Consider the following 26,883-nt stretch of genomic DNA (forward strand, 5'->3'; position numbering starts at 1 on the left):
TTGAAGGAGGGATATTTCTTTGCTGAGGACATCGTGGGAACGACATAGGTCATCTGTTTTGGATTTGAGAGTGTCTGTTCTGTTGCCTAAACACACAATTTCAGAATTGAAGTTGTTGATCGCCTTAGCCAGTTCTTGCTATAAAGTATCTTTGACAATTAAATTGGTCATGAGCGCTTGTATCTGCGGTTCTAGCTCCATATCTGCAGACGACGGAGAACCTAGATCCTCAGGATGGTCAGAAGACTGAGAAGCAGGCTTGTTTTTGGAACTGAAGAAGTTGGATGTAGTGGATTGAGTTGGTTTCTTATGTTTTTCTGAAACATTATTATTGGCTATGGCTTTCCACACACCAAATGATGAGGTTGGGAATTGTGGTACATGATCAAATTGTCCCAAAATACCTTATAACGTAAGACTAAAACAACAAAATTCATCAAAAGAACAAACTAATTTTTAATGGTCATGATGGAAAATCTTGTCAGTTAGTGACATCAATTTGTATGTATGTGAAGAACAAAATCGGCCACACTTCTCAGTCTATCACTGAACAAATGGATCTGTCCAATACCCATCACATGTGTGGTCATCGGAAACAGTGGTCTGGTCGCTACGAAATTAAGCAATGCAAAATACCAAATGTGAACCAGGTCTATGGAGCACCATGCAAACTGCATACCATTTTATTATTTCCTCCAACAGACTACTGCACAGTAACAAACAACCAATGCATATACATCAATCAGTAACACAGTTATAAATGAAAGGAAAGAAGTGTGTTCAAGCTATGTAATAAAAATCCAAAGAAGTTTTAAATTACCATATATAGTTAATTTTAAAAAACAGAATTCAGTTAATATTCCTTGATATTGTTTTATTGGTTTTCATGTTTTTATCTATGCATGTAAACTGTTCAAGCAGTAAAATAGTTTGCCATAAAAACATTTTGGAACTTATATATATATATATATATATATATTGTATAATATTGGACAATATGAATTTGTCCCCCTGGAATTTCTATTACTATACATACATACCATATGGAAGTTTTGTTTTTAGATATTTTTCCTTCAGAAAATCAAGATAACTGTTTTGCTCGCAGCAGTTTATGGGGAGAATGTGTCAAGTCATATGGCATGCTGTTGAGCAGCATAAAAACATCCTTGATAACATTCTCAAGCAAAATCAAACCGTTAATGAACAAAAAAAAGGAAAGTCACATGTCACTTTCCCCGTGTGATACAAATTGCTACGGCTAGTTCTGAATGCTCTGGTAATTTGGTGCTAAAGAGATTTGCACTACGAGTTTTCATATTATTGAAATGCCAATCTTTACCACAAAGAAAACACAAGGACACATAAAAGACATTACTCAAATGAGAAACTGTCGCTGCCTCTTGATTATACACTTACCGCTTCTTTGTAACTTCCGTTCTGAATGTAAGATCTTGTTTTCCTCAAAATGTCAAGCTGCTTAGACTCTGAAAGCAAACTGTAAATACAAACAGATGAGAATACTGCATGTGCTCTTACAGTGTTGTTAAACAGCTTATATATATTCCAAAAAGGTACGTGAAAACATTTCAAAGATTGCTACAACATAGAGCAATGACAGTGACAGATAATCTGTGAACGTCTCTGCAAAAAAGATCAATTGTGGGTGGCAGGCTTTTTTTTTTTTTTCATTCTAAGCTGCACAGATCTCACTTTCTAACACAATTATCCTTATGCATTATGAGGAAGAAGAGGAAAATTCTGGCATCCTGAAATTTCAAAAAAATATCGTCTTGATAGTCAAGTCAATGTATTTGTACACTACCTCAGCTTTATTAGAGATGGCTTGTAGACTACTTTTGACCATGTTGAGATCAAAGCACAGGAATGTTGGCATCTGTCCTATATCTGTTTTTGTGTTGTGTGGCGATCATATAGTACTTTATATTTGTACTTTATTTTACCTTATTGACTCATTTATGTATGTCATGTTAGGAATTCTTACTGCTATGTAATATTTAAAAATCATGGAAGGATATTATGCCTTGCAGAATATAATTTGTCAACAGGCTACCTCCAATCCCTGGAGGCCTAGTGATTCTAGATATAGCTTAGTATGGCAAATGTACCCGAATGGATCTGGAGCAGGAAAAGAATTAAAGTAGTATAAAATAACCTTTCACAACAGTGACATTTTAACTAAGTCTATTTCCCTATGAATGAGCGATTCAGGGTTGTCTCGAAAAGTAGTAACTCATATTTCGATCTACAGCTGAAGTGAACTGCATTTTAACAACCTCATAGCTGTGGAAACAATGTGATATTCTAAATACTTTAGACAGTTTTCTCTATATACAAACAAATGGCTATTTTTAAGAAAGTTTATTCAGTAAGTGAAATAATAAAATTAATGTTTTGGGTTTAAGGACCTTAAACTATTAAGAGTAAAAATTAGGGAGTAGGATAACACAGCAAATAGGCAGGAGATTTAAACTTACAGTCATGGGCAAAAGTTTTGAGTAAGACACAAGTATTGGTTTTCATATAGTTTGCTGCGTCAGTGTTTTTAGACCTTTTTGTCAGATGTTGCTATGATATACTGAAGTAAAATTACAAGCATTTTACAAGTGTCAAAGTATTTTATTAACAATTACATTAAGTTTACACAAAGAGTCAATATTTGCAGAGTTGACCCTTCTTTTAGAAGACCTCTGCAAATCGCCCTGGCATGCTGTCAATCAACTTCTGAGCCACATACTGACTGATATTGATGATAATGAGTATCACGCCTAGGCGCAAAGAAACTAATAGACAGAGATATGCAAAAGAAGTGTATTAAACAAATGAAAACTGATAGTGAAAACATATATTAAATGCCAAACCAAGCATGAAAGGACTTCCAAGTGTAAATGCAAAACAAGCCCTTTCATCAATACTTATCTATTCAAGGGTTGGAACTTCCCTTTATCTCTTCCCCTCCAGGCAACAACCCTTATTTGTACCCCAAGGTAATAGGGAGCGCTTACCCACCCCCCTCTACTATTTCACATACTGACTGATGGCTGCCCATTCTTGCTTAATCAATGCTTGGAGTTTGTCAGAATGTGTGGGGTTTTGTTTGTGCACCCACCTCTTGAGGATTGACCACAAGTTCTCAATGGGATTAAGGTCTGGGGAGTTTCCTGGTCGTGGACCCAAAATTTCGTTTTTGGATCCTTAAGTCACTTAGTTATCACTTTTGCCTTATGGCAAGGTGCTCTATCATGCTGGAAAAGGCAGTGTTCGTCACCAAACTGTTCTTGAATTTGTTGGGAGAAGTTGCTCTTGCAGGATGTTTTGGTATTATTCTTTATTCATGGCTGCGTTATTAGGCAAAATTATGAGTGAGCCCACTCCCTTGGCTGAGAAACAACCACCCACACATGAATGGCCTCAGTATGCTTTACTGTTGGCATGACACCTTTCCTTTTCTGAACAAGCGGTTTTCCAGATGCCCCAAACAATCTGAAAGGGGATTCATCAGAAAAAAATATTTTACCCCAGTCCTCAGCAGTTCAATCCATGTACCTTTTGCAGAATATCAGTCTGTCCCTGATGTTTTTCCTGGAGATAAGTGGCTTCTTTGCTGGCCTTCTTGACACCAGGCCGTCCTCCAAAAGTCTTTGCCTCACTGAGCATGCAGATGCACTCACACCGGTCTGCTGCCATTCCTGAGCAAGCTCTGCACTGGTGGTGCCCCAATCCTGCAGCTGAATCAACTTTCGGAGACTGTCCTGGCGCTTGCTGGATATCCTTGGGCAACTTGAAGCCTTCTTCACAGCTATTGAACCTCTCTCCTTGAAGTTTTTGATAATCTGATAAATGGTTGATTTAGGTGCAATCTTACTAGCAACAATATCCTTGCCTGTGAAGCCCTTTTTGGGCAAAGTAGTGATGACTGCACATGTTTCCTTGCAGATAACCATGGTTAACAGAGTTAGAACAATAATTTCAAGCATCAGCCTCCTTTTAAAGCTTCCAGTCTATTATTCTAACTCAATCAGCATGACAGAGTGATCTCTTGCCTTATTCTAGTCAGCATTCTCACCTGTGTTAACGAGAGAATCACTGACCTGATGTCAGCTGGTTCTTTTGTGGCTGGGCTGAAATGCAGTGGAAATGTTTTTGGGATAAAGTTCATTGTCATGGCAAACAGGGACTTTGAAATTAATTGCAATTCATCTGATCACTCTTCATGACATTCTGGAGTATATGCAAATTGCCATCATAAAAACTGAGTCAGCAGACTTTGTGAAAACCAATATTTGTGTCATTCTCAAAACTTTTGCCCATGACTGTACACTCAGAATATAAATAGTGAACGTTGATTTCATATTCACCAGAGCTACAGTTTATCAATAGAGGAGCCAAACAGACAAGAGACACACATGCTAGCTGCTTAATAAAGAGCTAGAATGGGTTAAGTTCTCCAAGGTTGACAGCACTGAAGGACATGTGACGTTGTCGGTTCGCAAATTGAGCCACTGAAAAGTTATATTAAGGAGGACTGCCTAACTAACAGGGCTTACAAACTGCTTCTTCTTTTTAATAATATATTACTGTAAATATATTTTCAATAAAGTACTGTGTAATACTCTAATACTGAAACATAGAACAGATGTACATGACCATTACTTCAATTATAACAAAAGATAAGTCAAAGTCCAATTAGCATAGTATATGATGTTCAAAAAAATTGTTTTTGATTAATAGTTTTTAACAAAGCTTTTATTTCACTGAAATGCGACCAGAGAAAGTACAGGGCACTTAATTAAAATTGAATCGGTGTATCATCCACTGCATTTCTGAATTCATACTAAGTGGTATTTGGGAAACACTGCATAATGTGTTCCTTAATGGACTGTGGCAAAGTATCAATATAACTCTCCCATGTTTCAAAAAATGTTATCAACTTTTGTCTCTTTCATTGCAGCCTACACCCAATCTACTCGATATATAAATGCTTATTTTTATTTACATATGGACACTGAAGCCAAAGTTGGATAATTATTATTTGTAGCAGCGCTTATTGCTAGCAACAACCACCTTCCTCCCCTAGAAATTCTTTGTCCTTGACAGAGGATCCTCAGTAACGTTTATTCTGTGTTAAATGGTACATAATCTACCAAATAAGATATCAATATTTAACAATATTTTTTTTTCTAATGGTTACGCTCATGATTTTATGATCCCAGCAAAAAAATCCTGCAACTCATTTACAGGGACTGTTATGATCATCTTTAACATAAAAATAAAATACTGTAAGAATTATTAACTAAGAAAAGATAATACCCATGATGTTTTGCACAACATCTTTCATATGTCAACTTGTGCATATGTGAATGTATGAAACATGAAAATATCACCTCAATGTATTGTTTAATATTACAATTGGATCACCCACTTAGTTATTTACAACTTGAATTTTTTCCATCTTAAAATACACCTTGTTTGGATTCTTGTTTATTTTTACTCTGATGTCCCCATAATGTCCTCCTTACTTCTTAAAGAAAGGAGGACATTAATGGGACATCAGACTAACATTTATTTCATGAGAAACAACTTTACCGTTTTATATATTATGCAACTTATGTGTTATAATTAATGAAGTTATGCTATTAAATATATCCAAATGCTCGTTCATATATCTATCACTGACACATGTGCAGGCTCCACATATGTGGATCGGGGGGCCACAAGAGGATGGATCACATTAAAAGCTCTTATCCACCATCAATGTCGCTCTAGGGTCCATTAATGTTTTGCTCCGCCTCTATTCTTCCCTACTAATAACACTATTTATTTATATAGTGTTGACATATTACAGAGCACTGCACATTGAGTAGATCATGACCAAAACAAATTATATGCAATGACATGCAACATAATGTAAATAAAATGAAAAATACATTATATATAAATGTTTTCAAAATATCTTGTTCTAAACCTATTTTTCCACACTCCTCAGCCATTTTACTCATGGAAATCACTCAAAAAGGCATTTCCACGATAATGAATTTTTTATGCTGTAGTAACACTTTTATACTTTGGAAGTTTTTGCCAGCATGTATATTTGAAATAAATGATACAAGCTTCAACTCCATATATTTAAATCAGGGAAAAAAATCAGCTAAGCTAAAAAACAAGCAACGCTCATTGAAAATGACACCACATAAATTATAGTGACAAACTGTGCCACAGCACACAAGCTCGTTGCAGCCTATTTAACATTCAAAGTTTCTTCTATCACAGATGCATTGCTTGGATCTGGCAAATTCTGTGATGCTCAAAGAGGTTAATGAACCAGATTATGAATTACAATGTATAACAGTTACATGTCATGCTTTTATACATGAAGATTATCATTCGATCCAGTGATCATCTGTCGGCTTGACAGTTGTTTAATATTGACTTCCCTAAAGGGTGTTCATCTATAGCAATTATTGCTGATAGAATTAGATCCATTTTCGTGAACTGTCAAAATTACTTGTTAATGCTCCTCTTGATGATGACAAGGAAGATACAGGTGAGACGTGACTGCTGCAGTGAGATGTAGGTCCTTCACTTTTCCATTTGTTGTAGTCAATATAAAATAACACCAATGATCAGAGTATAAAATGGACCCTCTCTGCCTCTATTAATTCCACCCCAAAGAAGCCAGTATCAGAGTCTAAAGGCTCCTATGGTTTTCACCAGTGGACCCTGGAAGGGGACTTGGACTGTACTGCAGAAATAAATCTAATAAGTCATAGGGGCAGGTAACAGTAATTTTACAAAGGTGAAGGTTGAGTTCAGCTAAAGGCTGAAGTCAGGGCAGGTAGATAACAAGAGAAAGCAGATGCACCACAAAGGCCACAGTCCAGGAAGCAAATAAATCATTTAGTTCAGGTTTGTTAAAATACGTTGTCGCTATTCTATAGATATCAACCACTCTGCCATCCACAGTATCAATAACATATTACCAGGACTTTCTTTTTAATTTTTATTTAATCACACTCCCTCTTTGCACTAAAACACCCCAAAAAACAAACACATACCTCCCAACCATACCGATTTAGGAAGGACAGTTCTAATTTGAGGGCTCTGTCCTGCCCGTGAGAGGTATTCTGTTTACTGCTGCTCTGCATGGCATCGCAGCAGTGATACTGTGCCCTGCATGCTGGTGTTCACAGCAATTAAGGGGGTTGGAGGGGAGAATGGGGCAGCCTAGTAGAGATATGGACAGGCAGCACTACTTGTAAATGTGTAAGTCACATTACCTTGTATATAATAACACTATAATATTGTAATGAAGTGTGAGTTACTCAAGAGAAAATAGTGTCTGGACAAAATTTGTAAAATTATGAATTTTTCCATATAAGATGTAATATATAGCATACACGTATAAAAAAAAAAAAAACATACATTTAATTCAATTCAAACAGCTGTTACTTTTGCCTTTAAGAATCAAATGAATATATCAATTAAGTAATGCAAATAGAAAGATACAACCTGATATAATATAGCAGCCACACTAATGATTTAAGAACTATCATCTGCACAGTCAGTATGCAATCAACCAATCAGTAGAGGCTAGCTACTGCTACCGATCAACATCATCATCCAGCAAGGGATACACCAGTGATGGCTAACCTGTGACACTCCAGGTGTTGTGAAACTTCAAGCCCCAGCATGCTTTGCTAGCAGATAACTAGCTTATAGCTGGCAAAGCATGCTGGGGCTTGTAGTTTCACAACACCTGGAGTGACACAGGTTAGCCATCACTGGGATACAACCTCCTGACAGGTGTATCCATGGCTTGATTGGGAACATAAATTGGTCTTGGAAAAAAAAAATCTGAAAGTGGCCTCATGTAAGTGGGACCAAGTGAACTGTAGGCAGGGCCAACACAAAAGTAGGTGTGGTTAGAAAACAGTTAGCCCTAGCCACATCATTGTTTTATGGTGTTCGGTATGCGCTTAACCCCAAGAAGAGATTATACCACCCCAAGGCCCTCTGTACCATTTCTTGGGGCAAGGGGTAGCCTTCGAAAATGAAAAACACATACCTTTAAATGTAACTGTGATTACTTGCAAACATTAGCATTACAAAAAAATGCATTTTTTTCTTCAAAAGAAACAAAAATACTTACATTAATAAATGCCATGCAAAATGTATTGCAAGTATAACAAAGTAAGGTAGGGGCCACCATACAATACAGAAAGCATCCTCTTGACGCCATACTATACAGAGAACATTCTAGTGACTGCCCTACAATACAAAGCACATTATATGGACCTACAGTCATGGACAAAAGTTTTGAGAATGACTATTGGTTTTCACAAAGTTTGCTGCTTCAGTGTTTTTAGACCTTTGTGTCAGATGTTGCTATGGTATACTGAAGTAAACTTAAATCTTGAGGATTGACCACAAGTTCTCAATGGGATTAAGGTCTGGGGAGTTTCCTGACTATGGACCCAAAATTTCAATGTTTTGATCCCCAAGCCACTTCGTTATCACTTTTTCCTTATGGCAAGGTCCTCCATCATGCTGGAAAAGGCATTGTTCATCACTAAACTGTTCTTGGATGGTTGGGAGAAGTTGCTCTTGGAGGATGCTTTGGTACCATTCTTTATTCATGGCTGTGTTCTTGGGCAGAATTGTGTTTTACTCACTTATCCATCTTCTCTACTGTCCTAACTACTTTCCATTCCCTTGCTGATCCTATTACATCTCTACTTCCACTTTTCATTTTTGCTACATCTGCAGTCTCTCTCTTCACTCACTTTTTCCTTTATCAACATTACCTCCCCTTACTTGTAACCGCTCACCATCCTTTCTATCTGTCACACTTTCAATTGTCTATTTCACGCTTATGTCCAGCATTATTATGATTTACTCCTCTCTCTCTTCTGTCCTCTAGCTCTATTTCCCTTATATAAATTTTTAATATTCTCCTCTCTCCTCCCTTCCCCAATCTCCCTCTGCTCTCTTCTCCCCTCACCCATCTTTCCCTCTCTACTCCCAAATTTAAAATATACAGACATATCTGGAAGTGGGCTGGCCTTAGATTAACTCTAAATTGCAGTGTAAATATAAAGCTGTCTGCTATTTGTATGCTATATGCAAAAGCAGACAATATTTCCCTAAACTGCACCCCTTGCATTGCAACATGTTTTGTGCAGGAGCAAGTTTCATACTTTTTTGCTTTGCTCCTAATTCAGGATCAGGGCCTGTGCCTCCAACTCTTTCCTTGACACTCTTGTGCCTGTGACCCTCTGGATTGATGCCTCCCAATATTTTGCTCCTCCTGTACAGATTCTCACTCTTTTTATGGTCCCCTTGGATTGATTTTCTCCATATCACATCTGACCTGAATTTCTCTCCTATATATCCCCCTCCATAGTGATTCTCTCCAAATCAAGGCCCATCTAAATTGATTCTCCATTCTCCTTATATCTTGGCCACCTCTGTATGGGTTCTCCCTCATATCATGCCACCCTTGTATTCATTTTTCCCCATATCAAGCCATCCCTGTATTCAATCTCCCCCATATCATGCCATCCCTGTATTCTTTGTCCTCTATTACTTCTTTTATTCATTCTGCTCATATTATGCCCCACTTGTTTTAATTCTTCCTAATATCATAGCCCCCACATACATCCTGCAGGTCTGATTTTGCTGTTCGTGTCATGAGATCTCTGCGGTCATAGTTATGTTGTGTCCACGCTGCACGCTAGGATTAGTCTGGATGGCCTGTGCTGTGATGTTCAAGCTATCAGACATCAAATATCCCAATCCTTTCCCATTAAAGAAAAACAAAAATGTTTAAACCCAAAACATTTGGCCAAAAATTTAGAAAAAATAAATATAAAATGTAAAATGCCTCGGGACCTCAGACCTACGGGGATAAAACCCAGATCTATTGCCAAACCGCCTCTGGGAGTATCTGTGCCTTTGTCCAGGTTTACTTAAGCAGCAACTATATGAACATGCTCTTAAGTGCACTTGGCCCATGCTTGCCTGCCCTTTTCCTCTCCAGTTCTACCACTCCAAGAATAAGGAGTCGTAAGTGTTAGATGTGCCAAAACCTGCATATGCAGTGTAAGATGCGCTCTAAAATAATATACACAAGTATGTCCAAAACTACATGAACCCCTTAATTCACACCAATCAATTACATAGTTCGCCCAAACACATGGTCATTTGGTATGAAAACTCATAGATTCAAAATAAACGCCCAAAACTCTCTCTGCCTCCATAACCCACTCTAGGACATTTATTTGATCTTATCAAGTCTCTATTTCTTACACCTCTCCAACTGGTAATAATCCATGCATACATCTCTCTTTTTATTTGTCATCCCATTCAAACCTATTTGGACATTCACATATCAATATTACTTACACTCTCTTTTATGCAACTCTTTTATCACCTTCTTTTTTAATAAAACAAAATCCACCATTTTGACATCATTCCAAGGGGGAATGCAATAAGCCACAATGTTCCTCAGAACACATTTTTACCGTTACTATGATAAAATCTCTGATCATTTTTAGTCGTACTTCTATGGGGTGCAAGGATAAATCAGCTATTTCTGTGAAAATCTCCGGAATGGTCGCAAGACACTTCGGAGCTAACTGAACTCCTTCCCCAAATGTAATGTACTCCATACCACTTAGACCCTGAAATCTAATTTATACAGTTTTTATCTACATAACATCCACACAGCCATATATTAAGATACCTGCTGCATCACTCTAATTTTTAATCAACTTTAACACTTACACAATATACTTCAAATATACCTCAATATCTGGAAAATCCAAACCTCCTTTCAGCAAAATTTCTATTTTCATTCACCTCATTTTACATACTCACAAAAACATTATTTTTTTCAAACACACATTTGAAATTGACTATATATGTAAAATCAACTACAAAATCAATACTTTCCCAGTCAAAGACAACTCACATATCTTCCAAAAATCCAACTTTGCCACCATTGTATTCCAAGATTTCTTTCAAATCATCCACAAAATACACCCAGAGGGCCTGATTCATCAAGGCATGTATATGCAGATTTTGAGCGTATTGTGTACAAAATCACTCAGAATCGGGACATACAGCCGTGAACGCAGTCCTATCTGCTCCGTGTTTGACCGCAAAGGACACTTACTACAGCATACGATTTCTGAGAGTGAACAGTGCAGGGAAGGGGCACTTTGCCATACTCACTGTACAGTAAGGGCGTGCCAAACCCAAGGGCACTCAGCCACGTCCCAATCCAGCGCTGGTCATCTCAAAGTTACTTGTTTTCATGCAGAATCTCTTGCTATACAGTGCTAGTCTAAGTCCTGATCAGTAGTGATGACCGTCTCATATGCATGCTATCAGGAGCAACGGTAAAAATAGATTTTATGTATAGTAGACATTAAGTACATCCTAATAAATGTATTTTATGGAAGAAAAAATATGTTTTATCTTTAATCCCTATATTATTAACAGATTTTTTTTTTACCTCATTGTTATCCCCAAAACATTGTAACTTTTCTCCCAATTTACTTTATTTTGTTCCACAAAAGCTTTTTAATTTCAACTGACATAGTTCAAGTAGTATAAAATAGATTTATATTTTACATAGTTCCACAAATGATTTTAAATTAGGCATTGTCCAGCGCTGCACTTTGCAAACACACGCAGACACATACCTTCTATACACCCTATCATTTTATCACTCAATTCAATCTTCACAATTATACGCACATTCCCATGCACCAGCACTATGTTTGAAACCTTATCATATACACTTCTAAATTTTACTCAAATCACTCCATTGACAATTAAATCTAACCCTCCACCTTCCAAATCCATATCACATATTTTGCTCTGGCATAATTCACCACAAAAAAATCACTTTCTCCCCACTTACTTCACCTCCATTCCCATCCAAAAATCACAAACATCTCCTTACTACATTTATAATTCTGCTCTATTTTTTCCACTTTATATACAACAGCACACACATTGCATTGCAAAAAGTATAACCATTATCTCGTTCACGAACACCAACATCTTTTTAAAAATCCTTTTGCCTCCACACCCACTTACCATACATATCTCAAAACCACGTTTAACCCTATCATCTTCAGACATGCTCATATTTAGCTTCCACAATAATTTACTAACATACTCCTTATTTTACATTCAACCTCACACATTAAACTTTCATGATCAGAACACGACAATGTACATTCAGTCAGCAGCAAGTCCACCTCGCAAACAATGTTAAGCTACAAGCGGTGCAGCTCTAAAAAAATACTATATGCTTTTGAGTGTGGAACACAAATATAGGTCAGCTTTAGCACTGCGATTTAAGGCTAAGCTAGGATGCACTCCCTTCCTAACTCTAAATATGTCTGCACAATTTAAATCTAGCCTCCCCTGCAGCTTAATATAGTTTTGAAAAGGAGCCAAATTGCACCTTGCAGCTGGAATTTCTCCCAACTCTAAATGAGGCCATTAATCTTCTTTGAAACAAACACATAATCCAATCTTGACGCAGTTATTTCTCTATCCGAACAAAATTTTTTGGTATACTTTTCACGTTACATGCAACTTACCTACTCTAATAATGAAACATCTGTTACAATTTTAACACATTCCCAATCAAAACAATTTTATTTAGATTCACTCCCTCTCTTTCCACTTTTATCCATCATACAGAATAAATCAAACACCACCAACAAAATTTACTCTTGCAAAAAAAGTAAATACAATCGTTCTATCAGTTCCTCCCATTCATTCTTTATTGCTGGTACCTATACATTAAACACTCTCACCATCCACCCTTTATGAATTCTTAAAGCCACAACACACCTCCCCAGAAACATCAATGTATAATGCTCAATTTTTATGCTCCTATTATGCACGCACAACACTCCCTATGTCCATTATTTTTATGTTTATTTGACCCAGACATTATTGCTTTACTATGAAGACTCAAGGCCACATTTATGGAACAAAATCTGAACTCCATTCTGTGCAACAATATCCTCCAAAAGTTGTGACTGTTTTAATTTTAGATTTTATGACCCTTACTTTCAAGACATAATTTTTAAGGACATTCAAAGTAAAGGGGTACAAAAATTCCTTGGAAAGTACACCTTTTCATATTACCCATATTCACCCCAAGTCTGAGAACTGATCAAATTTACTGAAATTTTCAAATACTTCTAAGAAGCCTAAGCTTAGTGAATTACTATGAGTGGAAAATAGCAGGGCTCTCTGAGCTCGATATTGCTTTGGACACAAATTTATGGATTCTTTTTCATATAGTGGTAGGTACTGGGATGAATACTCCTTCTTTCCTCTTTTCCTTTGCTTTGAATTACATTGAAGCCATTAAGGTCTATGCGACTCTCTGTGGTCTTAGTGAGGGTGCCTGCGATACAAAATTAGTGTCACATGCTGTCTATAATTCTTCTCCAGGCAATGCTCATTAGCTTCCAACTATAGTATACTCAGTGCTGCCTCCATGGAGTGAGCTGATGCGCTTCCAATGGTCTCTACGCTATAGCTGCTGCGACAGAGGTTGATCTCTGCAGAGGTCACAAGTCTTTAAGCATCAGAATGCCTCCAAGTTCATAACCAGGTTTCACACTTCCTGCGGCACGTTTCACAAGGGCAATCTTCACGGACATGCCCATAGTGAAAGCACTGCTAGTAGAAAGTAAACTGTCCTAGATAAAATAGGAAACCACAGAAGTCTGCAATTGAGAAATTTGCTATGGATTTTATTAAATATTCAATTCCATCTTGTTCAGGTTTTAGCTTGACACTGAACCTTAACCTCCCATTAAAGATATTAAAGACAACCTACTGAAAATCCACTTACACTGTTATAGAATCGCGTCCAAGAAACTTGAGAAAATATATATCATGAAAGGGATTATGAACAGGACCTGTTAGGGGTCTCCCAGAGGCCCCTAACAAGATAAATAATTTATTATTTTTTTTTGCTTGGTCTTGGCCAAAAATCTTTTGCACAGCAAGGAAAGCTGTAGCTCAAGCCAGGATGAAAATGTTGGATTTAAATAAGCATGCAAATTCCTTGCTTGGTTAAATGAGGAATACATATGCCAGTAATGAGCAATCACATTCCACAAAGGATTCTAAACAGCGAAATAAGTCAGTAGAGGCTAATATGTAAGATTGTTGCCTATAGACTGAGAGACTATAGTTTAATCTTGGAAGAGACAGAAAACAACAGGTTGCAAAAATGCAGCATACTTGGTTGTATTTCTCCCCAAACATAGAGATGCCGAACATGGGAGCCTGTTGTTTTGCAAGTTGAAAGGGGAGATACATTCCAAAAAATAAAATACTGCATCTTCTTTAAAAGCCGTTTCATGTCACAGACCATTCATTGTACCATGCTGGACTTATTGAGAGGGCTATACAGAAGCATTTCCTCTCTCGGCACTTCACATCTGCCTCCCCTTTCTGCCAAACCTTAAACTGGCTCCAATTGCCCTGCAGAAACCTCTTCAAACTCCTAAACCTCATGTACAAGGCCCTCTCCAACTCCATTGCTCCTTACATCTTCAACCTCATCTCCATACATACTCCCTCTCCGGTCGTCTTTCCTCGCCTCTGGTAACCACATCTCACTCCCTACCCAAGGTCTCTCCTGTGCAGCACCCCCCCCTCCTCACTGGAACAATCTCTCTTGTTCTATCAGACTATCCCCTAGCATATATGGCTTGAAACGGTCATTGAAATACCCACCCGTTTCGAAAAGCCTACCAGTGCGCCACTTAACCATTTGACCATGTAGTATACCTCACCCTCAATTCATCCTCCATCTCTTTCAATCTTGCTTCTTGCCCTTAGATCCCCTTACATTGGCTCACCCACATGTGTCAAGCATTTGTTTCCCTTTAGATTGTAATCTCTAGTGATCAGGGCCCTCTTCCCTCCCAATCTTGTTACCTATGTTTGCTCAAAGCTACACTGTGCACCTCCTCCTTGGGCTCTCTGCCTATTGACTTCACTCCTCCATTGTCTTTGCACATCTGTCAATGGCTTTAAAACTGTTAGTTGCACCCATACTAATGGGCTCAGGTTTTAGCCTGTGTTGAATATACCCTTTGAACCTTAGTAGCTGTGTTGAGAGTTGTAGTATTGTTTGTTTACTGTATTATACTGTTATATACCATGTACTGTCCTTTTGTTTTCCCTCTGTACGACGCTGCAGACCTTATGTGTCGCTTATAAAAAAAGAAGGCCAATAATTATATTATGTAACAGATAAACTACATATTTGGGGTAATATGGTTAAACTAGAATAGAGAGCATTGAATGATTGAATAAAAATGATTTCAAGCAAATGGATAAGAAAAAGGCAATTTTCATTAAGGAAAACATTTAAAGAATAGATCTTTAATTTTCTGAAGAATCAACTTCAACAGGATGTCCAGAGGTCAGTGTTTCCATCCAATGTAATAAAAGAGGATTTTTGTACTTATGTTAAATTCATTTCTCAGATTTCATCTCGGGGACATTGCTACTATGGAGTTGAGCTTGGCACCCAGTTGCTGGGCATCTAAGGGTTAACACTCAAAAAAGACTGACGCTCCTCTCTTCTCCAGTTCAAAACTTACAAAGTCCAAAAGGATAGAGCAAACGGAAAAACACAAACAAAATTATCTATTTTCATGTGATGTAGATTTGTTTGAATATTCAGTTTGGCTTATAAAATGGAGCCTGGACTACAAAATGGAGTCTAGCAGCCATGATTGTATTTAAATGCTAAAGCTTTAATGAAATTAAATTTTCCAAGAAATAAAAACGTTTGACTTTTAGGCAAATTGTATGTGCTTTATTGAGTTTGATCACACTGTAACTCAAGATCTGGGAAAGTATAATGTACCCTTTTGTCCAGGCCATACTGTTTTGTCTTTGTACTTATTTTGAAAAACATTGATAAGAGAATCAGTGTTTCCAAACCTCTGAGGCAATGCCACATATTTTAACACATTGTGGTTAAGTAGGCACATTTTTTGAGTAGAGGTGCACGTAATAGTTAGCCAGTCAGTGTAAATGTAAAGCTAAACGCCCCTCTGTGTAAGGGTGCGAAAATATTTGCTTAAACCATATGGACAAAATGTATTAGTGTTACCATTCTGATCTTCTTAGTCAGATGGTCTGTGTTCCCATAACTTAATAAAATTAACTATTTAAAAGTATCAGATCCTTTGACAACTTCATTTTAACAGCTATGACATATCCATTCTGGGGGGGACACAGCTGCCATGATGACATTCTAAAGGTTTGTCCAAATCCTATCATCCAAAGTTAGCCATTTTTGGCATGAAAACAAAGTGTGGTCAGAGAACCAGATGGCTGCCCGGCCTAGGTGCACTGCCAAGGAACTATGCCACACCAACCAGGAAGCACACACTGATCTAGTGAGGTAAGAACAAATATTTTCTGGAATAGGTTTTCCTGAACTGATATAATCCTGAGGAATAGTGGCTCTGATGAACCTAGCTATAGTCTAGTTTGGTCTTGGCCAACATTTCTTCTGTGCATCGTAAGAACCAGAAGAGAGTCAATTCTATGAAAACTTGGTACTACTGTGCAAGGAAATTCATACCCCACTGAATACATTTAGCAAGACAAGCTACTCCTCCTCATTTGAAGATCCACAACACTTAAGAGAAGAAATAATAATCTCCTGCTAACAAACATAGGTTGGATTAAGGAATAAAAAAATCAGAGCTGAAAGAACCAGTTAAGTCCCACGAAACGTTTGGTGGAATATAAGGATGCTGAATATGTAAAACTCCCTGCAACGAAGTCTGCACCTCCAGAATAAGGGTTAATCTTTTTTTGAAACTTTATAGCTCAGAATCCATTGTAACCAAGTCTAAAGCCAATATCAAAACTTTTTGGCTGACGATAGCTTTCTCGTTTTCAATATAGATTGGACAACTTTCTTTGAAAATCTTTTTGTTTTCAAGATCCTGGCTACAACCGCCACATCAATAATACCAGACTATGGGGCTCTGGTATAGAGATTGCCTTTGATACAAAAGAGAACCTCTTAGTGGAAGCATTTATCATGGTTCTGCCGTCACCCCTCGGATGTCAGCGTGCCATGATCTTCTTAGCCAATCTGGAGCCATCAAGATCATAGGAGCTTTCTTCTAACTTGAAATCGGGAATTGGTGGTAATGGAATCCCCATAGTATGATCGTGTGTCCACTAGGGATACCAGAGGGCCCCTAGTTCTGAAGCAGAACCCGTTTCCCTTATTATTGTAGCAAGAGGCCACCATGTTCAAATCCACTTGAACCCACATAATTAACCAAAGGGCAAACACCTCCAGGTGAAGAGACCCCACTCCTCAGAAGGCAGAGCGTCTGCTCAAGTAGTCTGCCTCTCAATTCTCCAACCAGAGAACTTATAAAGCATCCTGTAGGTCACATGCATTGCCAGGGAACTTTTGGTTCCTCCCTGGTCTTACATCTCCCCAAATATTTAGAAACTTGACAGTATAAAAACTCAAGTAGCTGAACTGCACATCGATCATTAGTCCAAGTAAAATATAATTCTGATGACTGGGATCCCTAATTAAAAACCTTAGAAAGTGAAACAGTAATATTTTATTTTAATGCACCTGTGGTTATTTTTTCAGCTCATTTATTAACTACCACAAATTTCTCTTTCTTGTAAGGGTATAATGCTTTTTGATTATTTTTTTCCCTGATCTTGAGTTACAAGGTGATCAAACTCAATAAAGCACATACAATTTGCCTAATTATCAAACTATTATAAACACTTATGGGCAGATTCAAATAAGCTTGAGGTTCTGTTAAAGCCTCAAGCAATGTGCTTCTGTGCACATTTCCGGGTATTATGATTTATAAAACATAGCTCATTTCTGCTCGCACCTCTGAGTTTTAGCACCATAGAATTCCATAAGGTTCAGGCTCAACTGTACCTACCCCTTAACGACAGTTTTTAATAACAGCATTTCATGGAGAAAACAGCAAAATATAAATGGGCTCCTTCAGTAGTTGTAACCTTTTTTATATATAACTCTTGTAACCAAACGATTGTTGTGAGTCATTATCTTTGCTCTTCTTGTTTTCCTAGAAGCCGGGACGGATTATAAACGAGTTCCATGACTGTAGCTCCAGAGCACAGCATTCCTGGAAGCATAGCTTCAGTGAACAGTTTCCAGGGCATTTGCTCTATACTTTGATTGGACAATCAGCCTCTATATGAAAGTAATCATCCCCTTGGCATTATATCAATATATTTTTTATTTGAATGCCATTAATGGCATCATTAATTTATTTACACCTTTTACATTCACTATTTTATTCAACTTGGCAAGTTCGGTTATCATTTCTTTGATAAATAGATTGAATAATAATTGGTATATGTGCAGAGATGTATATAAAAAGAAGTTAACTGGGACTTTAGCCCATTAGCAGGAAAAGAAATCTTAAGATACCTAAAATTCAGTACATAAAAAAGAGACTGGTATTCATATGGTGGAAGAGTATCCCTACAACCAATTTAAAAAAGGTAACTAACTTCAGAATTTTTGTGATACTCAAGTAGCTAAGAAGCTCTTGCTGATACAAACGCCCACTCAAGTTATTTCCTGGTCTCTGAGATTCTGGTGGCTTAAAGCCCAATATGAAATCTATACTACTGGTCCCTATGCTTAGTTATGAGTGTAAATGTGCCTACTTGATTGCTTAGCACAATTCAAGATACAAGCCCACTTCCCAGTCCTTGCATCTGCCCCCAGAAAAATCAATCTGTAACCAATTTATGGGTTTGCTGTAACACCTGAAAATTTGCAGGATGGTAAGAGTGAAAGCCACTTTAAAGTCCAACCTACTAACACTTTACGCACCCATTATTCATTTAAATATTTCCTCCTTAACTGATGGCATAAATTAACCCAACACTAGCAGGTGAAAATGAAACAAATACCGTAAAACACATTTTTTTGCAGCAAATAGAGAATATTCAAATTACATAAGAATCAGTGTTCCAGCTTTTGATTTTTGTATTGTTTTTATACTTTTTTATTATTTAGATTTTTAGTTTTTTATCACATTGATTGAAGTGCACTTTCCCGCAGAAGTGCAAATAGTTGCCAAACGTGTCCTATTAACTGTATAGGACAAAATCTGATCATGTCGGAAAAGCCAAGTCCTTTTGTGAGGAAAAAGGCTGCTCACCATCTAACAAAGCAGGGAATCCATCTGTAAATGCACCCTTTCCACCCACTTTATTTAAGTTTTAGAATACTGGATAGAAATGTTTCCACCATGTTTCCGTAGTAGGTGCACTTATGTGCATAATCTTTACTTAGTAAGAAAAATAACCCTCTTTCTGTCCAGCTCCAGCTATTCGTCGATGCAAACTTTCAAACACATATAGGTGACGCCATCTTGGATCTGAAGTCCGTATGTGTTATGTACTTGCACTTATATTTGCCCTCATTCAAGATGGCCGTGATTGCCTCAAGAAGTTTCCATCTTGGAGCTCTGTTATGAACTTGCCCTTACAATAGCCCTTATCCAAGATGGCCGGGACTGTCTCATAAAGATTCCATCTTGGATTCCCATTTCCTGTTTGGGCCCAGAAAAGGCACTTCCTGTTATGAAGCCTGTGCACGAGTATTGTGTTTGTATCTGACCCAGATGCTTCCACAGAACCTTGCTTCTTTGTGATTTGGACTACAAGTACTTGATACTTCCACCAGACCTTTATCCTCTTGTGACTTTGGACTTTATTTGTTGGACACTGGAGATTTATTTATATACCAAAATAAATCTTGTTGAATTCAGAAATACCTGGCTATTGGGTTCCGTTTGTGATACCAGAAGTGTGACAGTGTGCTTCACTGTAAAACTAGGTGCACCTCTGCAAAACTTGGCAGATGATGTCACAAAAGTACTTGCACTGCAGTTTTGCAGCTCATAAATTACCCTTATTGTGAAGGGTGGCTAAGACAGATACTGCATGAAAATGTCCTAAAACAAAATAAGTAGCCATGTCTAATTTTCCAAACTATAGAGACAATAGACTTAATGGAGTGAGTTAAATGCATTGGAATTGGTGGATGAAATAGCTTCCCATTGATAATTACAATCTAAACAACATCATTGAGGATCAAGGTTAGAAACCACCTTTGAAAGACATCTCAATGAGTCGGTGATGAACTGGATAGTGTAGCCATCTCCAGAGGCCTCTCTGCCTGAGCAGTTTGTGATTCCTATCTGTCACTGTTAAGGAGAATAGGCAATCAGTGTCTTGGCAGCTCTGTTTATGCAGCACTTTTGAAACCCAAAGATCGAAATCAGCAAAGAGCTGCAAACAAACAAATGTCTCAATGTCCCTCATAGCTCTTATGTTACAGATAAGTCCCTGGACATTCTGCTTATGGCTAATGACAAAGAGGGGTAATGATGCTAAACAGTCAAAGGCAGCTGGCTATATTAGCAAAGAGAATGGAATGTACCAGGAATCACACCGTAATACATATATTGTTTAAAGAGATAACAATATTTGTACAACTGGTGCCTCCTTTAAAAATCCTTTACACTAATCTATTACACTACTGAATAAAATATATAACGTACATAAAAGGAATTAAACCAAAAAGAAAGCTAATTTCACCCCCATCCTAGCCATTGCTTTTAATCAATATAAAAATGTAAAGTTACATTCTACAGCAGACTTATTTTTCAGTTCCTTCACCCTTTTGCATATCAGAAATGCTTAAAAAAAAATATCAATGCATTCAGTCATCACAAACTTGTTCAGGGGTTAGCATGTAACTTTTGGCCTGGAAGCCAAACAGATCAAGTGGTCCAGTCTCTTCTGATGTAAACTGCACAGACGTGGTTTTATATTGCCAATGTAATATGACAAATTGTTATCTCAAAGAGCTGTAGTCAAATACAATACTTATCCTGCTGGAAGACCAATAACCTTTGATGGAGATCCAGCTTTCTGATGCCGGGTTCAATATTGCACTCCAAAATTACTTGGTAATGTCCAGATTTCATTATGCCAAGCACACATTCAAAAAAATCAATGAACCTCCTCCATTTTTGACTGTGGGGAAGGTGTTATTTTCTTTGAAAGCTTCATTTTGTTTTCTGCAAACATAGGAATAATATGCTTTTGCCAAAAAGCTCTAATTTGGTCTCATCTGTCCACAGGACATGCTCCCAGCTTGTTCAGGTGTATATTAACAAACTCCAGTTGGGCAATCAGAAGTCAGAAGGATCCTTGGGGTCTGCTTGGCTGGATACTACCCACAAAGAGGCGTGGGGTCCAATAGAGAGGGAGATTTTCGCCAGGGATCCCCACAAGTGAACATGGATTTAGCAGCTCCCAGACCGCAGGTCGCAGCCCTCTTAATGGGTGACAAGCGGGACATAGTGGAGAGCACTGGGGCCAAGGCCTGAAGGAAAGGAGTCAGCCGGCAGGAGTAGTATGCAGCAGATGATAGAAGTGCTGAGTATAAGGTGAGAGGGATAAGAGGTTCAGCGTGCACTAGTCTGCAGAGAGGCGAAGCATTGAGAACCTGGAGAGCTGAAAAAACCTGGAGCAGGATCTGTAGGAGGCGCAACGGTCTGCACAAGCACACTGGTGTCCAGGTAACAGATGCAATAAATCAGGGGATCACAGGATGGAACGGACTGCAGAGTGATATATTGCTGAGTTCCTGATGAGCTGGAAACCCTGCTGCAGGATCAATAGGATGTGCGATGGTCAGAAGGACACCACAACAGCAAATACAGGGAGAGAGGCAGGAGCCAGAGGAAGGAACATCCTAACAGGTAGGGAGACCTGAAGGTCTGGCACTTAGGAGAGGTAGGAGGTGCTTTTTATAGAGACCTAGCAGGTAATCAACCAAGTGTTTGAATGAAGGAAAGGTATAAAAGCTGGGTCCACGTAGAACCACCGGCAAGATAGTGCCCACCAGTCAGAGAGCAGCGATGTTACAAAGAGGTGAGTGGCTGCATAAGGAGACCGGTAGGAGTGCCAGACCCCGACCGTGGGGTTAGCAGGTACGGTGCGTGACAATTCTTATGTGTCTCTCCATAAAATGTTGAAACTGTAGTACCTTGTGCCTGAAGGTCAGCTTGAATTGGTTTGGCAGTTGATCAAGGTGCTTTCTCCACCATTCGAACAATTCTGCAATGCAAACTTCTATCAAATTTTCTGTTCTGGCCATGTCTAGGAGGGTTGGCAAAGTGCCGTAAACTTCTTGATAATATTACATATGGTGGAAACACGAGATTGATATAAAAGCCTTGAGACTGCCCATGTTTGGCTAAAACCCCCTCAGATAATTCTGTTTTTTTCTTGCAGAACACATAGCAACACAAACATTCAAATCCGTCTGATTTTTATATTACAGGCACCCTCACAAGTACGTTTAGCTTTAAAGTGAGAGAATCACCTTTTTGAAATCCAGTTTCTAGTATCTTTCCTGTGTGAAACAAACTAATACTCACAAACACTTATTTTTTTTCTCTTTTTTTTATTTCTTTGCAAACCATTTAAATCCATTTGTGGATGGCAATATAATTGTTACATTTCAACAATTGTCTGGAAGGAAACAACTGCAATTGTGTCCAAGTCAGAATAATAAAAATAATAATATCATCTTCATTATGCAAGTAAAAACAGTATTTTAGATATTTCTGTTTAAGAACCAGTATTGTCATATCTATTTTTTCATACAAACAAATAGACTGCTGGTTGTAAATATCACTGATCTATTAATAATTAGCTAAACAATTATTTTGCAAATCCAATAAGATGGAGGATGTGCAATGAATCAATGAGCTACACAATATGTCCAGTAATTAAATCTTCTCCTAGCATCAGTGTTGCATGTAGCTGTACCACATAAATCGTCTGACGTCTTAACGGCTTTGCAGAACAAGAGTGAGAATGTGACACTACATTTCCAAATCCAGCTGACTGGACTTTTTTAAGCACATAGTACTGTTCCAAAAGATGGCACACTTGTGAACTGACAAGACTGTTGCCATCCCCATTGGAACAGATTATCTTATTTGGATGCTGTGGTGACTTTTCTTTGAGAACAAATATATCAGCTTCTATTAACTATGGACTTTTTGCGGTTTTAAACGGCGCTATTATTGTGACTGCACTGGTGGTCAACATTTGTTTTATAGCCGAGATCCCAAAGGTTAGTGTGTTCTTCTTCTGAAACCCCAAAAGAGGTGGTTATCAATAGATTATTCTGCACATCTGACAATGAGGGGATCCTAAAGGCAGGTTCTGAGACCCCAAATTGGGTCCTGGCTTACTTTTTGCATGCCTCTGATATAGATTATAACTAACATATTTATTCTAATTTTAACAAGTGGCCATTGGAAAAATTGTTATTCCTTTGATATCATTGTTTGCCATAAAGTGTTTGACTATATTAATTCTCCTTACTCTAATATATACATCTATGTCCATTAGTAGTTGAATGATAAGCTATGCACTGTTTGTTGTATTGAGCCTTACATATCAGTACTTGGTGTAATTGCTGTAGTATTGCTTATAGCATCATTTCTTGTCTGCTCCCTTTTTGATCTGTGAGCTAATACAATTAACATCAATATACTGTATTGTACAGGGATAATTTGGTAATACAAGCAAATATACACATTCTCCCAGCCACTTCACTGAAGCTCTGAAAAAGTGGAGGTTAAGTAGAAATTTAGAAAAGCTTGGCTTCTGTGCCACTTTGATTAATGAAAATATAGGGCGGGGGGAGGGGGGGTATTCTGTATGAAAAACAGCCCACACAGGCTGAACAATGTAACAGCATTGAGCTGAAACCCATCCAACATCCCCAGCATTACAGAAGCTGCCAATAACAGTGATGCAGTTTTCTCTTTTATAACCAAAATTAATTATTTGAAATACATTTTGTAAGGAACATGGACATTTCACCATTTTATAGCCTGATTTACTTGCAGCTAATGCTATTACGGTTATTAAATATATGGATGAATCACATGCTCTACCAAGAGGATTTTTAGTTGCAGGAAATGAGAGCCCACTGAACAGAAGTAAAGATCACTGTAGGATAATTAAGCAGATATTACCAATCTATTCAATTTCTGTCTAAAAAAAAAAAAAAATGTAAATATCTATAGTTACATAAATAAAATTACCAATATGTGAACGAATTATAAAATCCTCTTAAAACAAAGTAATAGATAATTGTATATATTTTATCACTCATTATCCTGCAGGAGAAACAATTACCATTTAAATCAAGTAATAAAACATGTATATAATGCACTCAGTAATTTCTGTATCTACAGTTATATCCTTTTATTATGTTCGGATTAATAAAAATGATCTGACAATTGTTTCTGATATTCCTTCTCATTCAAAATACTAAAAATACTAAATCACCAGCAATTCTCCCCATATTTAAACAAACAAATGAAACGTTCAGTTTAACACTGTAGTTATCAAGTGTGATGGAGCACCCCCAAATGATTACCTAAACACATATCTTTTGTTTGTTGGAAAAGGCTAAATTTCTATAATGGGTCAAAAAATAGCAATGTAAGCTAACTTGGACTACTACTGAGTTCTAAGTATGATAATGTGTCAACACTGCAACAGAGCAATTTTACAACAGAGATTAAAAAAGGAACTATAAGATTCTCAATTATAAATGTTTACAGATTGAAATATTTATCCATGCGAAAAAATCTATTGGCACCTTTAGTTGCTGTTCACAATGAGATTTCCTACCAATTAATATGGCCATGCCCCTGTGGGTCAATGGTATCACACTCTGACTTACCCCAACCAAATATTTGCAATGCCTGGCATTTCATGACGCCCACCAATGGCTTCCCTGGAAACTTTAGATTATCGTCACTAAAGTTGGTTTGTCGCGTAGTACTGCAAATCATAACATGTATGAACAGAATATTGCTGGGAGGGGTAAAAGCAGACATTAAAACAATCTTTATTCTTACTCTTACATTTATTATAACTCATCAAAACATTTATCCTTTGCTAAATTTGGTCAATGACGAAAAGCCACCTTAACAGCACACAGGCCATGTTTTTAGCTGAAATATCACACTCTGTTTATCTTAAGATTTTCCAATGAATATTGCTACTCTAAGCATTTAGAATGTGTCAGCTGATTTTGAGGTTTGATGTGTAAAGAAAGAAGCAGCTACAAATCACTACTTCGCAGAACAAATATGTTCTGTGCGCAGAATATTGTCAAACCCCATTGATTTCAATACAGATGCATTTTCTCATAGTATTTTATCCACAAGACTAAACAGAGGTCACTTGAGGAAATAGATTCCGAATATTCTTCAACATTTACAGTTTTCAAGTTAATTATGGTGGAGGCTCATTATCCCAAAAGCTGTCAATTCTGGACTCCTGTCAGCAACACTGAATGTTTTATTTGGTTCCTGGCATCACAATCTCTCATCTCTCAAATCTGAACACCATTAGTTCAATGCAGAAACTCTGCAGCATTGTGAAACTTCTTCTTAAAAGGCAGACATAGGTACCTTCAATTATCCCATGCAAGGAATTACTAATAGATCCATAATGACTACTTTAGTTAATATTAGATACAGTTTATATAGCAGGGGCGGATCTAGAAAAAATTGCTATACCCCGGGCGATTTAGGGGGGGTGATTTAGGCCCCGCCCCCTTTTTGACATCTAAGGCTGCCGGCGGCTGCACACTATGTGCAGGTCTGCTCGGCAGTGACAGTGTGCTACCCGGCTGCTATGATTGTGTTTTAAACACAATCAGAGCAGCTGGGCAGCACACTGTCACTGCCAAATAGTGTGCAGCCGTCGGCAGCAAGTCCCTGCTAGGGGGCGCGATTTCCCCGATCGCCCCCCCCCCCCCCCCCCCTGGATCCGCCACTATTATATAGATGTATTAGTTATAAAAAATAGGGGAGAGGTTCTGCCAAGTTCTCCAGGTCTCCCCCTAGCTACGAAAAAATAAAATAAATTCTTAAGGGCATATTCAATTGTCGACGGAAATGCAAAAATCTCGCGCTCCACTATTACTGCACGTAAAAACCATTATTAGGGTAGTTTTCTCACTGTATTTAAGCTTGCAGCTCCCTGAGCCGCAAGCTGAATTACAGCTTACTATTACCATAATAACGGTAATAGTTTTAACGCAGCGGGATATTCAAACAATTGAATATGCCCCTTAAAGTAAAGCCACACACGTTTATGTCCTTACATCTGCTTCAGGCCTAGAGTAAATTGCACATATACAGTATTTCTGTAATTGGGAGAGGAAGAAAAGTAAAATCCAGGGTAGTTTTCTGAGATTCCTCAAGTATATAAAAGTGGCATTGGGAAGCATTAAGTGTATGTTTTGTTTATTTAAAACGCAAATTAGTTATTCAAATTTCTACACATGTAGTAAGCAGCTTTATTCCAGAAACATAGGCCAAAGAGACAAGAATCAGTACAGTAGCATTGAAAAAAAAGAAATAATATTGCCACATGGATATAACAATTCTGACAAATCTTCTTCCTTATTTGTAGTTTAATGCAGCATATGCAGCTGTTTTAATGTAATCTGTGCATCTCAGTATTCATTTGTCAGTGAATGTGTGTGTGTGTGTGTGTGTGTGTGTGTGTGTGTGTGTGTGTGTGTGTGTGTGTGTCACGGAAAGAGGGAGAGGCAAAAAAATTATTTGCAGAGCAGGTATATTTATATATGTCTCATTTGGCAAACTATCATACAATATACTGTATAAAATACAT

The 26,883-nt window shown here is 37.7% G+C and overlaps 1 protein-coding gene across 2 annotated transcripts in view; it reads right to left on the reverse strand.

Moving 5' to 3' along the window:
• Window positions 1-26,883, reverse strand: part of PIGN (phosphatidylinositol glycan anchor biosynthesis class N) — a 284,334-nt gene that overhangs the window by 148,157 nt on the left and 109,294 nt on the right. For both annotated transcript variants that reach the window (XM_075212942.1, XM_075212943.1), the window contains one exon: window positions 1,417-1,495. In XM_075212942.1, the coding sequence (XP_075069043.1) occupies window positions 1,417-1,495 (79 nt within the window). The remainder of the gene's footprint in view (window positions 1-1,416; window positions 1,496-26,883) is intronic.

This window comes from Mixophyes fleayi, chromosome 5, assembly GCF_038048845.1.
Source record: "Mixophyes fleayi isolate aMixFle1 chromosome 5, aMixFle1.hap1, whole genome shotgun sequence".
Lineage (NCBI taxonomy): Eukaryota > Metazoa > Chordata > Amphibia > Anura > Limnodynastidae > Mixophyes > Mixophyes fleayi.